The 24,566-nt window shown below is 44.0% G+C and overlaps 1 protein-coding gene, 1 long non-coding RNA gene and 4 other non-coding genes across 8 annotated transcripts; 1 reads left to right on the forward strand and 5 right to left on the reverse strand.

Annotated features, from left to right (window-relative positions):
• On the reverse strand, positions 1–8,808 carry LOC138757102 (large ribosomal subunit protein uL22). Of its 3 annotated transcripts, none has more exons than XM_069923881.1 (7): positions 8,785–8,808; positions 7,661–7,710; positions 7,544–7,584; positions 2,605–2,739; positions 1,937–2,035; positions 457–648; positions 1–102 (listed from the first exon to the last, which is right to left on the reverse strand). In XM_069923881.1, the coding sequence occupies exons 2-7, from the start codon at positions 7,698–7,700 to the stop codon at positions 55–57; spliced, it is 555 nt and encodes a 184-aa protein (XP_069779982.1). In that variant the 5' UTR covers positions 7,701–7,710; positions 8,785–8,808; the 3' UTR covers positions 1–54. The 3 variants fall into 3 exon arrangements, with proteins under 3 accessions (XP_069779982.1, XP_069779981.1, XP_069779983.1); XM_069923880.1 differs by lacking the exon at positions 8,785–8,808 and adding an exon at positions 8,752–8,774; XM_069923882.1 differs by lacking the exons at positions 7,544–7,584; positions 7,661–7,710; positions 8,785–8,808 and adding an exon at positions 3,712–3,800.
• Positions 1,514–1,585, reverse strand: LOC138759722 (small nucleolar RNA SNORD58). Its single transcript, XR_011355050.1, has one exon. It is a non-coding gene; the product is annotated as a small nucleolar RNA SNORD58 (small nucleolar RNA).
• LOC138759721 (small nucleolar RNA SNORD58) lies at positions 2,232–2,302 on the reverse strand. Its single transcript, XR_011355049.1, has one exon. It is a non-coding gene; the product is annotated as a small nucleolar RNA SNORD58 (small nucleolar RNA).
• Positions 2,813–2,879, reverse strand: LOC138759723 (small nucleolar RNA SNORD58). The gene has a single exon (XR_011355051.1). It is a non-coding gene; the product is annotated as a small nucleolar RNA SNORD58 (small nucleolar RNA).
• On the reverse strand, positions 7,901–7,968 carry LOC138759724 (small nucleolar RNA SNORD58). The gene has a single exon (XR_011355052.1). It is a non-coding gene; the product is annotated as a small nucleolar RNA SNORD58 (small nucleolar RNA).
• Positions 8,689–21,417, forward strand: LOC138757103 (uncharacterized). The gene is made up of 3 exons (XR_011353346.1): positions 8,689–8,976; positions 20,317–20,525; positions 20,660–21,417. It is a non-coding gene; the product is annotated as an uncharacterized lncRNA (long non-coding RNA).
• Positions 21,418–24,566: the final 3,149 nt, after the last annotated feature.

The raw sequence follows: 24,566 nt of genomic DNA on the forward strand, positions 1-24,566 counted from the left end.
GTAGATCCAATAGTTTTATTATATATACAGACATTGCTGCAGAAATAGTACAATCTAATCCCGTGCCATGAGTTTTTGCTTCTTCAGCTTCTTCTGGGAAACCTATAAAAGGAAAGCGGCACATGAATCCAAAGTAACTATCACTTAAATGGCTCAGCATAAGGACTTAATAATTACCTAACACCCAAGAAAATGCAGCAAAAAACTCCACTCAAATTCTTCATGAAACATTCAAATGCTCGTTTAAATGCTTTCAGAATGTAGCTGCTTTGAACATTGTTCTCATAGTCAAGATCTAAAGGGCGCAGCACAATCAATTTTAACACCCAGTCACTAACATCATACTGTAATCCCAACTACAATAGAAAAATATATATATTTTTAAAGCCTTGTAGGTTAAATGTAAAACTGAAATAGAACAGAATTTCAACGATCCTATAAATCACAATAAATCACCTTTTTTTTCTGAACAACTTCCTCCTCTGGTTTTGGAACAATTTGTTCCTTTTCAGTGAGGATCATCTCTATGTGGCAAGGAGAACTCATGTATGGGTTGATACGACCATGGGCACGATAAGTCCGCCGGCGCATTTTAGGAGCTTTGTTCACTTGAATGTGCTCAATCACGAGGGAATCCACATCCAGACCCTTTGGGGAAAAAAAAAATCGAACACGTTTAAATACAAAAGTATACAATTCCAGAAAGTGGAAACTACAATCAAGGGTGGCACATTTAGCGTAGTGGTTAACACAATGGTATTAAAGTAACAGCTGTAATCCATCACTGTAAGGAGTCTGGCTGCACTGGCTTCCTCCCACATGACGATAATGCACAGGGTTAGTAGGTTAATTGGTCAAATGGGTCTATTTGGGAAACACAGGCAGGAGTTATTGTGCTGTATCTCAATTAAAAAAATTAAATTTAAAACAGCTCTTCCTCCCTTAAATCCCCAAATTACAAGAAAGACATAATACAGTAAAACCCTGGTAGCTGGCACCTATGAGAATCCATAGATGCCAGATAAGTGAAATTTTTGGTTGCTTGAGTTTGCATGTTAAGTGATTAGTGATCTAACAAGGCACGTCAATTTTAAACGCCTGTAATTTTTACATACTCATTTACCATTTTTTGCCAGTTGCTTGAATTCCAGACAACAGGGGTTTTACTGTACAATGTCTTAGCCAAAATATAACTGCTTCTCCAAAGTTCCAATGAGCAGTCAAACTACACAAGTTACAAATTTCAAAATGATGGCTACAAAATATCACTGTAATCACTCAAGGATTCTTATAGCATTTAGATTAAAGAATTAACTGATTAGCACAATTCGAAACGTGCAAATTAACTGCAGGATCCATCACCCCCTCTGTACACAGTAAGTAAACAGATATACATAAAAATGGCATAAATTAGATACGACACATAAATAACAACTTTATTTTAAACGTAGGTCCAATAAAAATGTGCAAACTGATTATAAAGGCAGAATCAGTCCAAGACAAATAAAATGTGGTTACTCAGATTAAAATGTTTTAGTGTTTTCATATATGATCCAAAGGTGTCCTAAGATGGTCATCATTGCAGCCACATTTTAAAATTGAGAAATCTTTAAATATTCATCAAATCTACACCAAATTAACACCTCCTTGCAAAATAACTGGAAAATATCAACCAAACAAAAAATTACAATGAGCATCAAAAAATGACCTCGATAATTAATACAGATCATCTGGACAATTTCCACTCAAAAACCAAAACCATCTTCCACATCACCAGATTACACCTCTATACTTTTAGAAAGGTGTTGTAATCTCCAAACAGACTTAGCTCAACCGTCAATAAATTAACTAAGATTGACCAAGTTCTCAACTTTCTTTTGACACCCCAAAGACAGAATAGTTTTAAAAGTAGAATTAATTGATCTATGATACTTGCCTTTAGTTCAGCATTACTCTCTGCATTCTTTAGCATATGCAGAAGGAACTCTGCACTCTTTTTAGGCCAACGACCTTGCGTCCACCCCCAGGCCTTGGCCTAAATATAAGAAACATCACAAGTTACCCTGCTTTCTTGTGAGTTTGTTGTGATAATTAGCTGCTATTTAGTTCTATTCATAACCCAAATCAACATGAGTTATGAAACAAGACATATTTAATATTTAATTCTAAAAAAGATTTTTGGTGAAGCATTTAACAAACCATTAAAATATTTTATATCCTCCCAAAGTGTGGAAGCTCAGTCATGTAACAACATTGTTTTCATTATTATTCCAAAGGTGTCCTAAGATTGTCATCATTGCAACCACATTTCACAAGAGCACAAAGAAACACCCAACAAATAAGGTAGCAGCCATGTAATGAATACTAGGTTAGTTAATGACAGTTGAACAGATAACAACCCCACCAGCTGTTATTGCCACAGGACAATTCCCTTCAGCTCAGAATTCAACCATACATATTTCAACCTGTACTAAACACCAGATTGTATATGCACAATTTAAACCAGTAGCAAATTATGCAATTGAACTAGAATATTCTCTGTTTAAGAAATTACCTCAAATTTTAAAGGAAATTTACATAGGTCATTAATTATTTTAAACTCACTTGAGCACATCTCCCAACTCCTCCATTGTAGCGCCGGAAAGGGACACACTGCCTCTTGTTTACCACATCCTTTAGGAACTTGGTTGCCCGACGAATGTGCATGCCTTTGATGGTCTGAGCAGTCTCACGAGTATTCTAGGGCCAGAACATCTTCAGTTACATCAGAAAACCTACACCAACAGCTTGTCATACTGTAGATCTTAATGTGGTCACTCAGAATAGTCTCATTATTTCACAGCCATTCCAAAGGTGTCCTAAGAAGGTCATCATAGGAACCACACTTTTCTTGCTCAACCTTTCAGCTTCAAATGAAATCAATGGTTCCAAAAACGTACTGGGGAAATAGGTTAATGGGAGTGTAAGTTGGATGGCAGACTTGTATCTAAATTTAAAAAAAAAGCAATAATTCCTTCCTCCATCATCTTTACTCAGCATGTAATGCTACTCCACTAGCACCAGTTCTCATGGTCATACATCACAACAGGCCCTTCAGCCCAACTTGACTGCTAATCAAGATGCCTCCTTGAGCTAGTCCCATATGTCTGTATGGGCCCATCAGTCATCTAAACCTTTCCTATCCACGAATCTGTCAAATGTGATGTACCTGCCCTTTGGCAGTTCATTCCTTATACCCACCCACACTGTGTGAAAATCTCCCCCATCTTACTTTAAGTTTCTGCTCTGTGGCTTCCCTGAGAATTCTATCTTCCCGATCTAAGCCAGTCTCCTTCACTCCAGGAAAAGTGACAGCCTACTAGTCTCTCCTCATAATTTAAGACCTCGAGTCCTGGCAACATCTTGGTGAATCTTTTCTGATCCATCTCAAGATTAACCACACCATCTGCTAGAGTACTAAACTGCACACAATATAACACATTACTACATGTTCAGCCTCACCAATACTTTGTACAAATGTTACATGACTTCCTAACTCTTTTTCTCCATGAACAAAGGTGCTGTACACCTTTTCATCACACTGTCTACAAGTCACCACTTCTGAAGAACTATATATCTGTGTCCCGAGGTGTCTGTGTTCTACAACAGTCAAAGGACACTGTCATTCATTATGTATATCCTGCTCTAGTATAACTTCACAAAATACACCACCTTGCAGTTATCTAAGTTCAGTTGCATCTGCCATCACTTTGCCTACTTTGTCCCCTGATCCAGATGCAGTTGTAACTTTAGACAACCTTCTTTACTGTCGTTATCAGCAACCACCTATCACGTTACCAACATTCTCATCCATTTATGACAAATAATGGGGAACTCAACACTGCAGCACATCCTGTCAGAGGGCTCTATCAGATTAGTCACCCTCCATAACTAACCTTTCATTCCTTCCACTAAGCTAACTTTGCATCCACTTGGCTAGTTCACTCTAAATCTCATGAGTCCTAACTTTCTGAATTAGATTTACCATGATATCTCAAAGGTTTATCTTAAACCCATATAGACAATGCTCACCACCCTACCCTCATCCTCTAGATCAGGGGGGTCAAACTCAAATTCACCGAGGGCCAAAATTAAAAACTTGGACTAAGTCGAGGGCCGAACTCAATATTTATTGAAATTTTCAACAACATCTGCATGTTTTCTCTCAACATATGTAATGTTAAACTTTAGGAGAAAACTTTAGGAGGATAATGTTACAGGTCAGGAGTAGGTAGCTCAAGTTCACCCTTTGCTTGACCTGACGGAAACCTATTTGGTCCCTGTGGAGATGCACAGGCTGTGTCCATTTTGGCCTGCATCAGGACTCAGCATTTCCTGCTCACTCCTCAGGCTCTAGGCCTCTATTCACCCTCGACCCACCATCCCTCTACCTGACCAGTCCTTTACCCAACCTTTACTCACCCCTCACTCCACTCGCTCTGCCTCTACCCACCCCATTCTATACATGCCTCTCTACTGCCTCTCCCCTCAACCTGTTCCTCCCTCTACCCGTCTCTCACCCTCTAATCACCCCTCCCCTTTTACCTCTTCCCTATCCACCCCTCCTTCTACTCATCCCTCCGTCTAACTGCCCCTCGCACCACCATAACTTCCCCTGCCCATTACTCCTCACCTACACCCTACACCCTCTGCCCACCCCTGCTTACCCACCCACTCAGGCCCAGCGCGCTGCCGATCAGCCTTTGCGGACAGCCACCATCTCTCTTTTCACGTGCAGGGCCGAACCAGCCGTCCCTGGGGTCTGCGCAGGTGCAAGCGCTGAAGGCCGTGGCGACCGGGAGAAGTGCGCTCGCGCTGTGGAAGGGCTGTCCGGTGCCAGTCGTGCGGGGCTCGCGCTGCCCGGAGGCCGTGTGCAGCCTACCATGCCCGTCGCGCTGACAGGAAATCACAGGCGCTCGCCAATCCACCGCACCGCTCGACAGGTGGGAGAAGTGACTGGTTGTGTGGGGAGCCTCTCAACCGGCTTGCCGGCTGATGACATCAACAGACTTCTCGTGTTACAATTTCTCGTGTTACAATTTCTCGTGTTACAATTTCTCGTGTTACAATTTCTCGTGTTACAATTTCTCGTGTTACAATTTCTCGTGTTACAATTTCTCGTGTTACAATTTCTCGTGTTACAATTTCTCGTGTTACAATTTCACGTGTTACAATTTCTCGTGTTACAATTTCTCGTGTTACAATGGGGAAGGATGTGCAATGAAGGGGGAGGATGGTGGGGGTGACATGACCAAAAAACAGCATCGGCTCTCGCTGCAGGGCGGGCCACCTCTAATACATTTTTGAAATGATCTTGCGGGCCAAATATAATTATATTGGCCCGCGGGCCAGAGTTTGACATGTGTGCTCTAGATCATCTCTTCAAACTATCGATGATACACAATCTCGCACACACAAAGCTGCCCTATCTCCAATCAGTCCTCATCTTTCCCAATATCTCTCAAAATCCTCCCAGAAGCTTTCTCTCAATGACATAAACTGTATTTCCATTTTTTTTTCTTGTATTCGTAAATATACACTAGCCAGTCTTCTGGTATCTGACTTGTGCCCAAGATAGATGCAAAAATCTCTGAACATGATCTCAGCAATTTCTTTCCATACTTCCGACAACATAATAGACAGTTCTGTTGCAATCTTATTCAATACTCTTCCAATTGCTTCTGAACAGCGATTCTGGCAGGAAGTTGCATTACAATTAAAATCCAAGGCCAAGTAAACATTAATATAGTTAACTCCCCATAGTAAAGGCTTTTTGTAATCCATCTTAAAGTCTTACTCCTTATACAAGGAATACAACTATTTACTGTTTTAGGAATATAAATATGTTTTTGACCATGAATAATATTTCTACAAATTACAAGCACCTAGGGGATTATCTAGTCTTGAGCTCCTGGTAATAATGGCAAGTAACAGTAACAAATGCAAAATTATAATTCATCTAAACCAGCGATTTTTAAACTGCCCCCCTAAACTCATATTTCATCTTAAGCAATACCTATGCCATAAGTGCTCTTGCAATTAGTAAGGGATTGCTTAAGGTGGTATGTGAGTGGAAAGAAAAAGTTTGAAAACGACTATTTTAATCGTACCCAATTGACTTGTTATGTGCACGGTTTCATAACCCCAAAGGAAATGGGCCAATGACAATTTTTTCCTCAAGCAAAATATTTCAGTAGCAGTGGTCTCAACCTTCCTTCCCACTCACTCATTACCTTAAGCAACCCTTTATCAATCACAGAGCACTTACAGCATAGGGATTGCTAAAAGAAGGAAATGAGTCAAGCGCTTGCATGAGAGGGTACAGTCGGGGGGGGGGGGGGGGGGAGATACACAAATTACCAGTTTCAAGTCATCAAAGAAAAAAAAACGCCATTTTAAACAAAATCTTTTTTTTACAGTGAGCACAGTCTATCAGACAGGCACTACCATCTGTACCCAGCTTCCAAGCCCCTTCCACATAACCAGGCAGTACCTGCTTGACTTATTCTCAAACTAGTATCTGGTTCTCCTGACCCCAAGCAGTACTTGCCCATTCTATCACTAGCATGCCAAGCCTCACTTGCATCCAATCCCCAGGCAGAGCCCCTGCCCAATCTACGCCCAATCCCCAGGCAGAGGCATGGGGTTGTTCAGCTATTACTCAGGAATTTTCTTCAGATAACCTTAAAAGCAATCTTTCCCAAACGTTTCTTCACACATGGTTTTCGAGATGTGGGTAAAAACACAAGGGAGCGCTGCTGACATAAACGGCATGGCACTGCAACACGTCGGAAACCCTTTTCAACTGAGGGGAAGTGCATGGAGAACACTGCCATACTGCAGGAAACGTGGCAGCCAAAGTTGGCAGAGCAACATCCTAGCACTGCGTGGAATAAGCAGAGGGAGTCAGAGAGGGCCAGGAAGGCACTCATAAAATGTGTAGGTGGATTTTAAAAATGCTGAGATCTGTGGAAAGTTAGGGTAATTTGAAACCCACTGATCTAAACAGACAATGGAAGCAGAGGAGATGTGTAGGGCATGTAAATGCATGAGGGAAGAGAGAAAGAGACTTTAATAGTGGCAAGGTCTGTAATCTCATTTTTGTCTTAAAGGTACATTTAAAATTGTTAAGTGGCCATCTTCTGATACAAGTCCACAAGTTTACTGCTGTTTCAATTCAGTTATACAGCATATTAATGACAATTTAATTGGGCTGCCACTATAGAACAATGACCAACTCTCACTAATGGTTCCATTACTGTTACATAATACTATTTAAAATGTAACGTACATGAAATTATTTTACTTTTCTCCACTATAAGGCAGTGTCACCACTTTGTCCACTGCCCCTCACAGAAACCTACAGCGCATGTAAGGTGCAATATGCTACAAGTTACAATCAGGAGGGGTACTTTGATATACCCAGCAACAGGCAATTTTTATATGCTTTCAAAACCCTCGGAAAGAATTTTACCAGGAGAGATATTCAATTCAAAACACTTACCTTAAAGTGTACTCGCAAGTTGGAACCCCTTGCTTTGCATGCTGTAGAAGATAATAAGAGTCAATAAACTAGTTGCATGGCATTCCCAAGCTATGCTAAAATTTAATCATTACTTACATTTGGTGGGATTCTCAGGATCCAACGAGTACCGGACCATTTTCACAGAGCTGGAGGTCAAATTATTAGATATGGTTAACAAATGTTAATGCCAGTTTTTTTTGAAGTTTGTTAATTTGGTTTTCAATTTCACTATATTGATAAGTGAAATGTTATACTTCAGAATCCCTAGGAGACATAGGTTAAAGTTTCAAAAGACCCAATTTAGGTTTTTATTTCTCAAAAAATGTCCCAAATGTGGAAGCTCAGACAGGCGTTGTTTTTTCATGGTATATTCTAAAGGTGTCCTAAGATTGACATCATTGCAACCACATGCTGAAAAAGACAAGTTTCCATGAATACTTTAGGCTCTTTCAGGTGGCCAGAATACGCCAGTGTAAAGCCGCATATTCTACCCCTACACGGTTCTCAGGGTACCCACCTGAAAGAGCAGGAGGCGCACTTTCTAACCCTCCTATGAGCTGAGGGATAACTTCCTAAGTCCCCCTAGGCTCCTGAATGCAGTTGCCTGAAAGCTACAGCGGACAGGAGACGGAGTGCACTCCGAGGCGCCTCCCGTGCAGCCGTCCCTTTCAGGTGGACAGCGCAGCGCTTTCAGGGCTACACCTGAACGATGATATGCAATGCTCTGCATCCGCTTCTACAGGCGCATTCTTGGCGGAGAATGCACCTGAAAGCGGCTCAATTTAAGAGTACATTTCGGACCTCAAACCATACATTTTCAGCTGATCAAGAACATTAAAAACCCGGCCCCTCAACTAAATCCAAGTCACAGATCTTGCATTCCACCCGTGATCGTAAAAAGGTCTGAATCAGCTTTGAGGTAATTCCATAGCGATCGCTTTAATACCAACGAACTCGGCCTAAACAAACCATCAACACCACGGTGGGGGCTCCGTCCAGGGCAGCCATTTTGACGCATCACAGGGCCTGCAGATTTCACCACCTTTCTCGTTTAGATGTAAAACCGACCTATTAATCGATTTAATACCAGGCGGATAAAGTTGTTTATTAAAATAAGGGCCATTTTCAGTGAAACTGGAGCATCTCAAGTTTCGATGGAGCAGATTAGCCGAGGATTGTTTCCTCACTTTAGCGCTTTTCCGTCATCCACAGACACTCACCGGCAACCACCAAGGGGAAGAGAAGGAGCAGAGGCTCATGGGCCCGCGTCAACACACCGCCGATCTCGCGAGACTTCCTTGATCTCGCTCGCACGGACCCGCTCCGAGAGGAGGGTCGGGTGGGCTGAGTGGCGAATAGAGGGCCAACTTATCGACTCAGGGAGAGGAAGAATTGTCGACATTGACGCCCAGGTAGAGAGAGAGAGCAAACAGTACAATGTAGATAGATGAATGTGAAATTATCCATTTGGTGAAAATAAATAGTGAAAAATGTTGCGTCCGCATTAACTTAGTCACTTTATTTTCCACAAGATGCCGCACGCACCAACTGAACGTCGCGAACGTAATCATGTCACCCGCCCATGTACGTTCCCACTGATCACGTCACATGCGTGATGACGTATTACGCATCCCCTAACTTTCTACCCCTATAATACATAAATGATAAGTTTAACTTGACTAAATTTTGTGTTAACGTATAGATCTCCATCCTAATAATTCTACCGAAACTTAATTTACCCTCTTAATGATCTTTCATCCCCTTCTTCTGCCTTTAAGTCCCTGCACATAATCCATAAGACATACTGGGGGTGGGGGTTGTCATTCTCTCTGGGGTCTCCTCTGGAGTGGAATGTGGTGCAACCACTATTGTATGTATTGTATGGGCTGGCCTGTACCTTGAACCTGTGACTCCTCCCTCCCGGAAATCCCTAGAAAGACTGTTACACCCAAACTCCTCTCTCAGTACCTGCCTTGGAACTGGGCCAGCAACGTATGAGATATGTTAATGTCTTAAAGCCATCCGCACGGATGGCAGTCTCTTCAATCTGAGGCGCCTGCAAGCTCACACCAAGACACAAGAGAAACTTGTCCGTGAACTACTCTTTGCAGATGATGCCGCTTTAGTTGCCCATTCAGAGCCAGCTCTTCAGCGCTTGACGTCCTGCTTTGCGGAAACTGCCAAAATGTTTGGCCTGGAAGTCAGCCTGAAGAAAACTGAGGTCCTCCATCAGCCAGCTCCCCACCATGACTACCAGCCCCCCCACATCTCCATCGGGCACACAAAACTCAAAACGGTCAACCAGTTTACCTATCTCGGCTGCACCATTTCATCAGATGCAAGGATCGACAATGAGATAGACAACAGACTCGCCAAGGCAAATAGCGCCTTTGGAAGACTACACAAAAGAGTCTGGAAAAACAACCAACTGAAAAACCTCACAAAGATAAGCGTATACAGAGCCGTTGTCATACCCACACTCCTGTTCGGCTCCGAATCATGGGTCCTCTACCGGCACCACCTACGGCTCCTAGAACGCTTCCACCAGTGTTGTCTCCGCTCCATCCTCAACATCCATTGGAGCGCTCACACCCCTAACGTCGAGGTACTCGAGATGGCAGAGGTCGACAGCATCGAGTCCACGCTGCTGAAGATCCAGCTGCGCTGGATGGGTCACGTCTCCAGAATGGAGGACCATCGCCTTCCCAAGATCGTATTATATGGCGAGCTCTCCACTGGCCACCGTGACAGAGGTGCACCAAAGAAAAGGTACAAGGACTGCCTAAAGAAATCTCTTGGTGCCTGCCACATTGACCACCGCCAGTGGGCTGATAACGCCTCAAACCGTGCATCTTGGCGCCTCACAGTTTGGCGGGCAGCAGCCTCCTTTGAAGAAGACCGCAGAGCCCACCTCACTGACAAAAGGCAAAGGAGGAAAAACCCAACACCCAACCCCAACCAACCAATTTTCCCTTGCAACCGCTGCAATCGTGTCTGCCTGTCCCGCATCGGACTGGTCAGCCACAAACGAGCCTGCAGCTGACGTGGACTTTTTACCCCCTCCATAAATCTTCGTCCGCGAAGCCAAGCCAAAGAAAGAAGAAAGAAATCTCTTGATGCCTGCCACATTGACCACTGCCAGTGGGCTGATGTCGTCTCAAACCGTGCATCTTGGCGCCTCACAGTTTGGCGGACAGGAACCTCCTTTGAAGAAGACCGCAGAGCCCACCTCACTGACAAAAGGCAAAGGAGGAAAAACCCAACACCCAACCCCAACCAACCAATTTTCCCCTGCAACCGCTGCAACCGTGTCTGCCTGTCCCGCATCGGACTTGTCAGCCACAAACGAGCCTGCAGCTGACGTGGACATTTACCCCCTCCATAAATCTTCGTCCGCGAAGCCAAGCCAAAGAGAAAGTGATTAAAGCCTATTAATCACATCTCTCTGTCTAATGTGGTTGACAAATAGCGCTACAATTTAATCACCTTCGATTTTGGGGGCATGGACAAGGCAATACGGGTGAATAAACTGGGCACTGACTCTAAAGATCCGGAGGCCTCAGTCAAATTCGATCAGTGGTGCCCTGCCTCAAAGCTTTCATGACACGCATCGACGTGCAGAGTGAGGAAGACAAAAGAGATCTACTTTTCGCTCGGGTCGACCACCGAGTCTTCCAGATAATAAGAGACTGCACGATTTACTCAGCCACAGTGGAGCTCCTGCAGAAACTGTATTGGACCCCGACGAACATCATCTACACCAGATTCCTCCTGGTCAGTCGTAGACAAGCGCCTAGTGAATCAGTGGACAAGTACATGCTGGTCCTATGGGAGCATGGGCGAGCCTGCGACTGCAGAGATGACTCTGCTGCTGCCCATCTAGAAGGTCTGCTATGCAATGCATGTGTGTCTGAATCTCTGTCTGATCACATCAGACAGAGATTCCTGGAAAAGGGTGATTGAAGTCTGCAAGAAGTAGTCAACCTGGCTAAAGTGCTTGAGACAGCGCAGCTGAATGCAGAGGTCTTCTTGGGGAATGAGGCTGTCACGTGGGGAGCTTAGGTGCTGCCATCTCAGGACGCAGGGTCCCAAGTCACCGCCGCTGCCATCAAGCATCTGAAATGCTACTTCTGTGGACATTGCAAAGCATCCCTGAAAGGGCTGCCTAGCCCAAAATGCTACATGCTCCGCCTTTGGGAAGAAGGAACACTACAGAAAGGTATGTAGGTCCTGACCCCCTTCCAGTAGCGCTGTGTGCAGCTGGCAGCTGCTGCCACCTTGAACTGTGCCACTTCCAGCTTCACCTCTGGTGTCACTTCCGGTCATGGGAAATGGCTTGGCGGGACCATGGGGGTGGGAAAATGGGACAACCCCATTTCTGGTGGTGATGAGCAGCAGCGCGTGAGTGACATGGGGTAGCCATCTTGACGGGTGTCCCCACTACAGTGACTCAGACAGCGACCAGACGTTAGCCTCGATAACCCTTGGCCAGGACAGCCCACATCAATTGGCCAAGGCCATGATGAATACCAAGGTAAATGGTAGTGTTACAAACTGCTTATTTGATACAGGGAGCATGGAGAGCTTAATTCATTCGGGGACAGTTCTGCGCTACTCTCTTGCTGTAATTCCGACAAAATGTAAAGTCTCCCTAGCCTCCAAATACCACTCAACAGAGATCCATGGCTGCTGCACCGTTTCACTGACTGTGGAGGGCAAAATGAATAAGATCTTGAAACTCTTTATCGTGCCATAGCTCTGCGCATCAGTCATACTGGGATTGGACTCCCATTGCCAGCTAAAGAGCGTCCAAGTGTCCACACTTGCCCCTCACGGTCCACAACTGCAAATTGTTAAACCTCTCAATTTCCCCCCCCCCCCCCCCAACTTCTGAACATGACCTGTGGTCCCTCTACCATCTGGGTCCCAGCACTGCCCTTGTTCAAGAACCTCACCCCCAACTGCAAGTCGGTCACCACCAAGAGCAGGTAATACAGCTCCGGGGACAGAGCCTTCATCAAAGCAGAAGTCACATGGCTTCTGGCAGAGGGGATCATAGAACCCAGCACCAGCCCCTGGTGAACACAGGTGGTGGTTGTTAAGAGCGGAGAGAAACACTGCATGGTCATCGACTACAGCCAGACCACACACCATTTCACCCAGCTGGATGGCTACCCACTCCCTTGTATCGTTGACATGGTAAATGAGATTGCCCAGTTCTGGGTCTTCTCATCCATTGACCTTAAGTCAGCCTACCCCCATCTCCTGATCCGTCCGGAGAACAGCCCATACACTGCCTTCAAGGCAGATGGCCACCTCTATCACTTCCTCCAAGTCCCCTTTGGGGTCATCTTCCAGAGGGAGATGGAATGAATAGTGGATAACTATTGTGACAGATTATGTTATATTTTTAAAGGAGATAAATTATGGCAGGTTTTTTTTTGAGAAGGTCACATACAAACACTTCAAAATAGATCTCATTTAAAATGCTAGAACTTGGCTCAAGCCAGACAGTCCATGCTCCGGGTGCCTTTGCAAAAACTTTGAAGAGTGCCTATAAGGACTTTACAAGTAGGTGTTAAACGGACATGATGTGGAATAATGGATTATTGTTTTAGAAAGCAACAGATGATCGAACTTGAAAGAGTAGGTCCGGAGCTGCAGTCTGAGTGCAGTTGGCTGTTCTAAGAGGGTCATGTGATTTTCTCTGAGTGAGAGAGAGAGAGAATTCTGTTCTACATTTCTAAAGATTTGCATCTGGGACTGGAACATGACAAGCTGGCAAGCTTGTGGAAAAACCCCATTGGAGATGGGTTGTGAGTTCTTAGTTAAGCCTGTTCAAAGCCTTTGCGGTCCATACTAGAGGAGAGTGTCAGAAATAAAACTTCTCACACATGAGTCTCTTTAAAACTGATGACACGACAAGCTTTATTTACAAGTCTGCAGAGTTGGACTCAACTGGTTTCTCACCAGTTAAGCCCCGATACATACAGTGCATTGATTTTTATACCCTTATTATTTGCCCTTCCCCTTCTTATTAATACTGTTTTAATTGGTTAGTATTACAAAAGCATTCTAAGTATAACTGCATTATTAATTATCACGTTCGTTACGTACACTGTGAATTCTACATACACTAAATTCTGTTTCTCACCCTTCTTATCAATCCTTTGTCTCCTGCATGTCTCTCACTATGACCATGAAAAGATAGGTTTAAAAAAACATATTCAGCAGATCCTTTTGTCCTTGACTGCTAGTAAACTCCCTGTCCGTTCTGGCTTCCCTGTTTATGATTAATCATCACATTTTAACTTAAGTCTTTTTAACCTAAATTCTCTATATAACAATCCACCCCTTTCTCTCTTTAAAATGTGTTGAATATATGTATAGATATGAATGGGGATTCTAAGCTAGGGAAGAGAAACGTTTTATGATATATTAATCTCACGCTGAAATAAAAGTCTTACAGGGTCTCCCATTCCCCCTGGTTGCATAGCTTGTTCGACCATGGAAATCACCAGGCTGCGTAGACAGGGAATAATACAGGGCAAAATAAGTAGGAGGAATAAAATACCTCCGATGACCCACAAGAAGGTACGCCACCAGGTTCCTCCAAACCATTTCACACCTGATAAAGACATTTTTTTACATTTCACACCTGATAAAGACATAGGCAAACTAAGAAAAATCAAAGAACATAACAATAACATTGTGAATTAAGTCTTTTTGCGAAATCGTAAGGTAAGAGGTTTTTCTCCAGGAACACAAGTCCAATCTGAGTTTGTATCAGGGTCCTGAGGTGCCTCTACAGGTCCCTTAAATCTGGATGCGTGTGTCCACCCCTTCTCTCTTGTTCGTGCTGCAGCTTCTGTAGTTAAGAGAACTTGGTATGGACCTTCCCACTGGGGCTGGAGTTTTTCAGTCTTCCAGGTCTTGATGAGAATCCAGTCTCCTGGTTCCACTTTGTGTAAAGAAAAGTCTAGAGGTGGTGTTTGTGCCAATAGTCCTCTCTTTCGTAAATCTGCAAGAGAGCGTGACAGTGCCTGTAAATAGTTCCTAACAAATATATCCCCTTCCCCCAAGGTGGGACACCCCTCAACTGTACTCCAGAAGGGAAGCCCAAACATCATTTCATAAGGGGACAGCCCTACATCTTTTCGTGGGGCAGTACGAATTCTCAATAAAGCCAGGGGCAGACACTTTATCCAAGGCATTTTAGTTTCCACCATTAACTTTGTCAATTGCATTTTTAATGTTCCATTCATACGTTCAACCTTCCCTGAGCTTTGTGGATGCCAAGGGGTATGTAATTTCCAAGAGACCTGTAATGCATTACAAATCAATTGCTGGATTTTTGAAGAAAAATGTGGATCCCTGTCTGAGTCTATAGAATCCATTATACCATATCTGGGGATCATCTGCTCTAGGAGGAGGCGAGCTACTGTAGAGGCTGTAGTATTTATTGTTGGAAAGGCTTCTACCCATCGGGTAAAGTGATCTATTATCACCAACAGATATTTCCATCTTTGAACTTGAGGTAATTCTGTGAAGTCGATCTGGATACGTTGAAAAGGGCGTATGGCTAATGGTTGACCTCCCATGGTCCCTGTTCTCATTATCTTCTTATTAATTTTTGTGCATAGGTAACAATTTTGTACCTCCTGTTGGGCCAAGGTGTAGATTCCCTTACACACATATTCTCGAAGCACTGTGTCACATAAGGCTTGGGTGCCCCAGTGGCTCTGATGATGCAGGTGTTTTAAAATATTGCGAGTTATTTCTTTATTTAGAACCATTCTTCCATCTGGTGTCTTCCATGTTCCATCAGGTAACTGGCTTGCGCCCAGCTGATCCATGTTCTTTTCTTCCTTAGCAGTGAAAATGGGAGCTGTCTTTATGCCTTGCCTTATTGGGATTAAAGTCAGCAAATGGACTTCTTGTTGCTGGGCTGCTCTTTTGGCTTCTTCATCAGCCAGTCTGTTTCCAATTGCTGTCGGGTTATCTCCCCTTTGATGGCTTGGTATGTAGACCACTGCTATTTCTTGGGGTAATGTTAAGGCTTCTAAAGTCAGAGTAATCATCTGTTCGTGTGCCAATTCCTTTCCTCTTGATGTAATTAGACCACGCTCCTTCCAGATCTTACCAAAGGTATGCACTACCCCGTATGCGTATTTGGAATCTGTGTAAATCGTTCCAATTTTCTTTGACAGTATTCTGAGGGCTCTCTGCAAGGCATATAGTTCACAGGATTGTGCTGACCAGCTTCCGGGTAGTCTCGTGGATTCTACTACTTTCCAAGTATTTCCTTCTATTATAGCATACCCATTTCTTCTCATTCCGTCAACACATCTGGCGGAGCCGTCAATGTAGAATTCATATCCTTCTCCCAGCGGAGTATCGCAAAGGTCTTCTCGGGTCTTGGTCTGAAGATCTGTCAACTCGACACAGTCATGCTCCACCTCTCTCTCTGTTTCACTGCCGTATAAAAACTGAGCTGGGTTGCAGCTATTAATTTTTGCAAACTGTAAATCTTCTCCAACCATTAAAATGGTTTCATACTTTAATATGCGAGAATCAGTCAGCCATCGATGGGCAGTTTGTGTTAATAAAACACTCACAGAATGGGAGGTGTACACAGTCATCTTTCCTCCAAAAGTAAGTTTACGTGCTTCCTCTACCAACAGAGCAGCAGCCGCTACTCCCTGGATACACGTCGGCCATCTGCGAGACACTGGGTCCATCATTTTGGAAAGGAAAGCCACTGGGTGTCGCTGACCGCCTTTCTCCTGTGTTAAAACTCCCACAGCTGTTCCTTGGTTATGAGTGACAAATAGCTGGAAGGGCTGTTTTAAAGAGGGCAGAGTGAGTACTGGGGCTCGTGTCAGGCGATGCTTCAAGTCCTCGAACCATCCCTCCTCCTCCTGGGTCCATTTCAATGGATATTCATTTTCATTTGTCAGTTTATCATACATAAACTTCACCAAAGCTGAGTAGTCCTCTATCCATAACCTACAGTAACCTAAGAGTCCCAGGAATTGTCTTATTTCCTTCTTATTACGGGGTAAAGGCATTCTAGTGATTCCCGCAATCCGTTCAGGGGTAATCCGTTTCTGTCCTTTACTTATCTGGTGTCCCAAATATATCACAGTTCTCTCAACAAACTGTAACTTGTTCCTGGACACCCGTAGACCCTTTTTCCCCAGATAATTCAAGAGTCTAATGGTATCTCCCCTCATTTCTTGTTCCTTGGGTCCTGATAATAGTAAATCGTCCACATACTGCATTAGTTGGGAATCATCAGATTGTGGATAGTCCACCAGGATTTGTTCTAGCATTTGTCCAAACAGGTTTGGAGACTCAGTGAACCCTTGGGGCAATACAGTCCACCGAAACTGTCTCCGTCTACCTGTCCATGGATTTTCCCATTCAAACGCAAACATATCTCTACTTTCCTCTTCTAATGGACACGTCCAGAAGGCATCCTTCAAGTCGATAACACTAAACCACTCATGGTCTGGGGGAATCCGACTCATAATAGTATAGGGATTAGGCACCACTGGGTGGCGGGTCTGAACAATAGCATTCAAACTTCTTAGATCCTGAACTAGGCGATAGGATCCATCTGACTTTTTTACTGGGAGTATAGGGGTGTTATAAGGTGACATGCATTCTTCTAATAGTCCGTCTCGTATTAAAGTCTCAATTACCGGCTGTAGCCCTTTTCTCCCTTCCAAAGAAATAGGATACTGACGTTTCCTTACCGGCTGATGACCTGGTATTAATGTGACATGTAAAGGTGGGATGTCCAGACCTCCTCGATTTCCCTCCTTATACCAGACTCTCTCGTCAATCTGCCGTTCATCCTCTTCCTTTAAAGCGCAGAGGTGGACTCGCACTTCTCCGTCCACAGGGAGAGCACCCAAACCTAGGAGAGCCTGTAAGTCCCTTCCTAGGAGGTTAAATCCAGCCGAAGGTAATAACAAGAGGTCTTGTACCCCTTCTCTTTCTTCCAGTTTCACTGTTACTTGGGGAATTATTGATACCATTCTGGGAGCCCCTTCTATCCCAGAAATTGTCAAATTACTTTTTATAGGCTCAGTTCCGATTGGCACAGTTATTACACTACTTCGTTCCGCTCCTGTGTCCACCATAAACACCACCTCTTCTCCCTTGGGACCAATTTTTAGTTTTACCAGGGGTTCCCTCTTTTGTCCCTAACATTTGGAACCCCTGACACCCCTAATCTTCTTCCATAAGTTCGAGGGCACGCAATTCCCTCTTGTATCGGGGGCATTCCCTCTTAAAGTGTCCTTCCTCATTGCAGTAATAGCACTTAACGAACCTCCGGGGTCTTCCCTCTCTTGGATATCTTGGATTGTTTAGAGGAAGGTTTTGTTTTCTTTCCCCTCTGGATTCAGCATTCATCTGTCGGATAGTCTGTACCATAACCTTTGTCGCCCTCTTTTGATCTTCTTCTTCTCTCTGCACATATACTTTTTGTGCCTTTTTTAACAGTTCACTTAGGGGTTTTTCACTCCAGTCCTCCTCCTTTTCTAGTTTCTTTCTAATGTCTTGCCATGATTTGGAAACAAATTCAATTCGAATAAGCTGTTCACCCATTGGTGTACTAGGGTCCACGCCAGCATACTGTTGGACATTCTTTCTCACCCTCTCCAAAAAATCAGTAGGGGACTCGTCTTTCCCCTGGTGGTTCCCAAATGCCTTGGTAAAATTGTGACCCTTTGGCACAGCCTCCCGTATCCCTTTAATTGTCCACTCTCTATATTGTCTCATACTTGCCAATCCCTCGGGTGTTCGTTTGTCCCACCTGGGTTCATTTAAGGGATATTTTTGTTCATGGGGTCTAGGGTCCCCAGGTTGTTCATATTCCCACATGAGGAGGGCAGCCCGTCGAATCATCTGCCTCTCCTGGGGTGAAAATAATGTTCCCATTATTGCCTGCATCTCTTCCCACGTATATGTGTTTGGTCCCAAGAATTGGTCAAGCTGTTCAGCCAGTCCTATAGGATCTTCCAATAACTTTTTCATTTCTTTCTTAAATCCCCGCACCTCTGTACTAGTTAGGGGAACATTCACATATCCCGTTCCCCCTCCCGGTCCTCCCATAGGAACTTCTCTCAGGGGATTTAGGTTTATTGAAAACTTTGATGGTCCTGGACCAGTCTGGGATCTTGTCCAGGGTCGGTTTACCGGTGGAAGTTTAGGGTCCGACTCCCTTAATTCATCCTTTTTTTCCCGGCCCCCTTCGGGGCAATCAGATTCATCACCTTTCCCCTCCGGTAATAAGCTTTCCTCGGGCGCAGTAGGCACCGGGGGAATATAAGGAGGGGGAAGGTTGTCCAGAGGTTCCCATTTCTTTTCTCTCGCTACCCTCAATTTAAAACATTCTGTTAAGGATCCTGGCCAGGGAACCCAACAAAATGCATATGCTGACTCTTCTTGATTCACCTTTGGTCTCGAATTTACATATATGTTTAATGCTTGTCTAACCCAATCCTCATCAGATCCAAATTTCGGCCACCAGACCGAGGAACCTTTAATAGGTTGTTTTGACCAAAGGAGACAATATTGGACCATCTTTTTCTTGTTTTTGTCCCGATATCTTTTACTATCCCAATTTTCAAACATTCTCCCCAAAGGGCTGTCAAGGGGTACTCCCAGGAATTGTCCTGAATTTTCAGACGAGCCCTTAGATTTTGATCCTCCCATTTTCCCACCTAGATCTGTTTATCGTTGCTGAGGACCCTCTCGTTCTGGACCCTACTCCCTTCTTCTCAGACGCCTCGTCGGAGGTACTGTCCCTCCTTCGGTTACCGCTGAGGTTTTCCTGGGGTTGACCCCTCTCTTCTCGGCACTTCGTCGGAGGTGCTGTCCCTCCTTCGGTTACCGCCGAGGTTTCCCTGGGGTCTATCCTAGAGTCCCGCGACAGGGTCCTCACACTACGACAAAAGATCTATACCGAATCTATTACGTTAGGTTTTTATCCAAACAGGTGTATTCCGTTACACCTGTTACCCAATCCCCACACCACAATCGTAAGTCGTCACTTACCGGTGTCTTCCCGTGGATTGAACCGTCACCCTTCTCCTCTCCGTCTTGTCGTGTCACCCTGTCCGGATACCACTCGCTCAAGCCGCCCGAAGCAACGAGCAAGGGACTAGGAGCCGCTGAACTCAGCGGGGTGCACCGCCTCCGATGTCCCTCTTCTCGCCTCCCCTCACGGCCGGAGTGTAGATCCCGGACGAGCCCCCATTTGTCAGAAATAAAACTTCTCACACATGAGTCTCTTTAAAACTGATGACACGACAAGCTTTATTTACAAGTCTGCAGAGTTGGACTCAACTGGTTTCTCACCAGTTAAGCCCCGATACATACAGTGCATTGATTTTTATACCCTTATTATTTGCCCTTCCCCTTCTTATTAATACTGTTTTAATTGGTTAGTATTACAAAAGCATTCTAAGTATAACTGCATTATTAATTATCACGTTCGTTACGTACGCTGTGAATTCTACATACACTAAATTCTGTTTCTCACCCTTCTTATCAATCCTTTGTCTCCTGCATGTCTCTCACTATGACCATGAAAAGATAGGTTTAAAAAAACATATTCAGCAGATCCTTTTGTCCTTGACTGCTAGTAAACTCCCTGTCCGTTCTGGCTTCCCTGTTTATGATTAATCATCACATTTTAACTTAAGTCTTTTTAACCTAAATTCTCTATATAACAGAGAGGACTGGCTGCATAATGTTTCACTTGAAATAAGGGAAACAAAAAGGAACTCTGAGGTGACCTGAAAGAAAGAGGTTATCATCTGGAAAACCCTGATGGGGCAAGTTTCTTCAGCAAGACACTGAAGTGGCTGAACAGAAGAAATCAGTTGTGGGTGTCCAACGAGCAACAAACCTCCCACTGCAACCGACAAGAACTTCCTGAGTGGTAACCATTTACCTTTCAATCACCAAAGCCCAGTGTAATTCATAAATGTTAAATTCTGTTGTTACAGAGTTCTGTGTTGTGTATTGATCTATGTGTTGTGTGGTTTTATGTTAAAAAGTGACATTTTGCCTTAGAGAACCAAAGTGAAGGTGGACTGCTGAGAGAGTGGGAGTCGGACTGGGCATGTGCAGAAGATTATCTAGAAATTTCTGGACTTGGAAGACACACCACCACAGAGTGTGGCTGTGAAGTGCAAGGAGGCCCAAGCAGAGTCATTGGGAGGCAGTTTAGAATGTTGGGCATTTGAAAAGGGATGAACATTCCGAAGGCAGCCAGAAGGATCCAGACCAAGCCATTGTTCCTCTCTCTGCAAGCAAGACAAGAAGACAACTTCGAATTTTGTGCTCTCTCTTTCTCTCTCTCTCAAAGATCTTTTGGCTTCAGTTTACCAAACAAACTGAATTTTGTTTATGATCTTTGCTTCGGTTGTGATCGAAGTTTTGTGAGTCTTGTGTGTTTTGTGTTTGTTTTGTGGCTAAGTTTTTCTGTGGGCTGGTTGGAAATATAACTTAGACTTTAATTACATTTGTTATATTTAGGCTGGGGAATTTATTAGTTTTACACTGTTATATAAATTTGCATAGTAACCAGGGGGCATTGTTATAAAAGGGGGGATTTTGAATTAAAGTTTGAAGGTGAATTTTTGTTAATACAGTAATTGTTAATCTTAACCCCTGTGTGATATGCCTTCTTTGTGGTTGCTGGTTTGATCAATATAAGAATTGTATGATGCCAGTGAACTTGGAGGAGTAAGAAGAGAGATTGGACTATGAATGAAAGAACTTTTCTGAACTTATACACACATTATATACACATGCACTTAAAATTAGAAAGGGGTTAAGATAGGTTAAGTTAATAGTAATAAGTTAAAGTTTGATCCTGTTTTCATGTTTTAAGATAATTAAAACCAACTTTTGTTTATGTAACCATTTGCTTTGGTGAATTTCTATTGCTGCCTGGTTTTGGGGTCCTCTGGAAAATGTGACCATCTGTGGCCATGACTAGCAGGATCATGACGCTATCCTGCAGAAATTTCTCCAGTCGGCCAAAAGCCTCAACCTCCTTCTTTGGCTTGGCTTCGCGGACGAAGATTTATGGAAAGGGGTAAAAAGTCCACGTCAGCTGCAGGCTCGTTTGTGGCTGACAAGTCCGATGCGGGACAGGCAGACATGATTGCAGCGGTTGCAAGGGAAAATTGGTTGGTTGGGGTTGGGTGTTGGGTTTTTCCTCCTTTGCCTTTTGTCAGTGAGGTAGGCTCTGCGGTCTTCTTCAAAGGAGGTTGCTGCCCGCCAAACTGTGAAGCGCCAAGATGCACGGTTTGAGGCATTATCAGCCCACTGGCGGTGGTCAATGTGGCAGGCACCAAGAGATTTCTTTAGGCAGTCCTTGTACCTTTTCTTTGGTGCACCTCTGTCACGGTGGCCAGTGGAGAGCTCGCCATATAACACGATCTTGGGAAGGCGATGGTCCTCCATTCTGGAGATGTGACCCATCCAGCGCAGCTGGATCTTCAGCAGCGTGGACTCGATGCTGTCGACCTCTGCCATCTCGAGTACTTCGACGTTAGGGGTGTAAGCGCTCCAATGGATGTTGAGGATGGAGCGGAGACAACGCTGGTGGAAGCGTTCTAGGAGCCGTAGGTGATGCCGGTAGAGGACCCATGATTCGGAGCCGAACAGGAGTGTGGGTATGACAACAGCTCTGTATACGCTTATCTTTGTGAGGTTTTTCAGTTGGTTGTTTTTCCAGACTCTTTTGTGTAGTCTTCCAAAGGCGCTATTTGCCTTGGCGAGTCTGTTGTCTATCTCATTGTCGATCCTTGCATCTGATGAAATGGTGCAGCCGAGATAGGTAAACTGGTTGACCGTTTTGAGTTTTGTGTGCCCGATGGAGATGTGGGGGGGCTGGTAGTCATGGTGGGGAGCTGGCTGATGGAGGACCTCAGTTTTCTTCAGGCTGACTTCCAGGCCAAACATTTTGGCAGTTTCCGCAAAGCAGGACGTCAAGCGCTGAAGAGCTGGCTCTGAATGGGCAACTAAAGCGGTATCATCTGCAAAGAGTAGTTCACGGACAAGTTTCTCTTGTGTCTTGGTGTGAGCTTGCAGGTGCCTCAGATTGAAGAGACTGCCATCCGTGCGGTACCGGATATAAACAGCGTCTTCATTGTTGGGGTCTTTCATGGCTTGGTTCAGCATCATGCTGAAGAAGATTGAAAAGAGGGTTGGTGCGAGAACACAGCCTTGCTTCACGCCATTGTTAATGGAGAAGGGTTCAGAGAGCTCATTGCTGTATTTGACCCGACCTTGTTGGTTTTCGTGCAGTTGGATAATCATGTTGAGGCCAAAAGCCTCAACCTAACTTATAACCAAATAATGTGCATGTTTAATACTTCACGACTGGCCATCGTTGGTTGCGTGGTGGAGAATGGCCTTTGGAATGTTCATCCCTTTACATTCCCAACATTCTAAACTGCCTACCAGACAATGACTCTGCTTGGGACTCATTCCACACCCTGTGGTGGTTTGTCTTCCAAATCCAGAAATTTCTAGATCATCTTCTGCACATGCCCAGTCCGTCTCCCACTCTCGTAGCAGTCCACCTTCACCTTGGCTCTCTAAGGCAAACTGTCACTTTTTAACATAAAACCACACAACACATAGGCCAATACACAACACAGAACTCTGTAACACCTCCCCTGCTAAAAACAATCGGTCCACAAGAACAATTTTTTAAACAATTAATGGTAGTATTACATTAATAAAATTAAATAAACACTCCATTTTTTACAGTAAGTATGTGATTAGATTCATATCTACCCAGATTAACAACATGACAAACAATCTGCTAATATGTTATCCATCCCCTTTATGTGTATAATAATTAAATCATACTCTTGTAACACTAAGCTCCAGTTCAATAACCGTCTGTTCTTATTTTTCATTTTAGACAGAAAAACTGTCAGTATATATTAACGGTTTTTGAGCAGTACAAATATACACATCAAAATGTTGGAATGCTAAAACAGGCACTAATAACTCCTCAATGGTCGAGTAATTTTATTGATGGTCGTTAAACTTTTTCAAGAAGTACGAAATAGGATGTTCTACTCCATCACCATCCTTCTTCTATAACAGTATAGCACCAACCACTTTGTCACTGAGGTCCACGGCTAAAAAGAATGGCTTTTCAAAGTTAGGGGATGCAAGTACAGGCTGATGGCATAAAATGGCCTTTAACTTCAGAAACGTTTCCTGGCATACATCTGACCAGATAAATTTTTCTTTCTTTCAAAGTAGTTTTATTAATGGGAGTGCAATTTCTGCAAAGTTTTTACAAAATCAATGATAGTAGCCAATCATACCTAGAAATCTCCAAAGAGCTTTCTTATTACCAAGGATAGGGAACACAGTGATAGCCAATACTTTCACTCCAACTGGTGCCACCTGTCCCAATCCTACCACATAACCCAGATAAATTACAGTGGCATGTCCAAACTCACTCTTTTGCAAATTCACTGTGAGGTGTGCTTCCACCAATCTCTGAAATAACTGCTCTAATTCAAGCATGTGTTCTTCCCATGTATCCATACTAATTACTGAATCATCGTAATAGCTCCTATGTGCTCTAAACCCTGAATTGCTGCATTAATCATTCCCTGAAATGTGCCAGTTGCATTTTTCATCCCGAAAGGCATAACATACTCATAAAATCCTGAAAGTGTTCTTTCTTTCTTTGGCTTGGCTTCGCGGATGAAGATTAACAGAGGGGTAATGTCCACGTCAGCTGCAGACTCGTTTGTGGCTGACAAGTCCGATGCGGGACAAGCAGACACGGTTGCAGCGGTTGCAAGGGAAAATTGGTTGGTTGGGGTTGGGTGTTGGGTTTTTCCACCTTTGTCTTTTGTCAGTGAGGTGGGCTCTGCGGTCTTCTTCAAAGGAGGTTGCTGCCCGCCGAACTGTGAGGCGCCAAGATGCACGGTTT

The sequence above is a fragment of the Narcine bancroftii genome, chromosome 3 (genome assembly GCF_036971445.1).
Source record: "Narcine bancroftii isolate sNarBan1 chromosome 3, sNarBan1.hap1, whole genome shotgun sequence".
NCBI lineage: Eukaryota > Metazoa > Chordata > Chondrichthyes > Torpediniformes > Narcinidae > Narcine > Narcine bancroftii.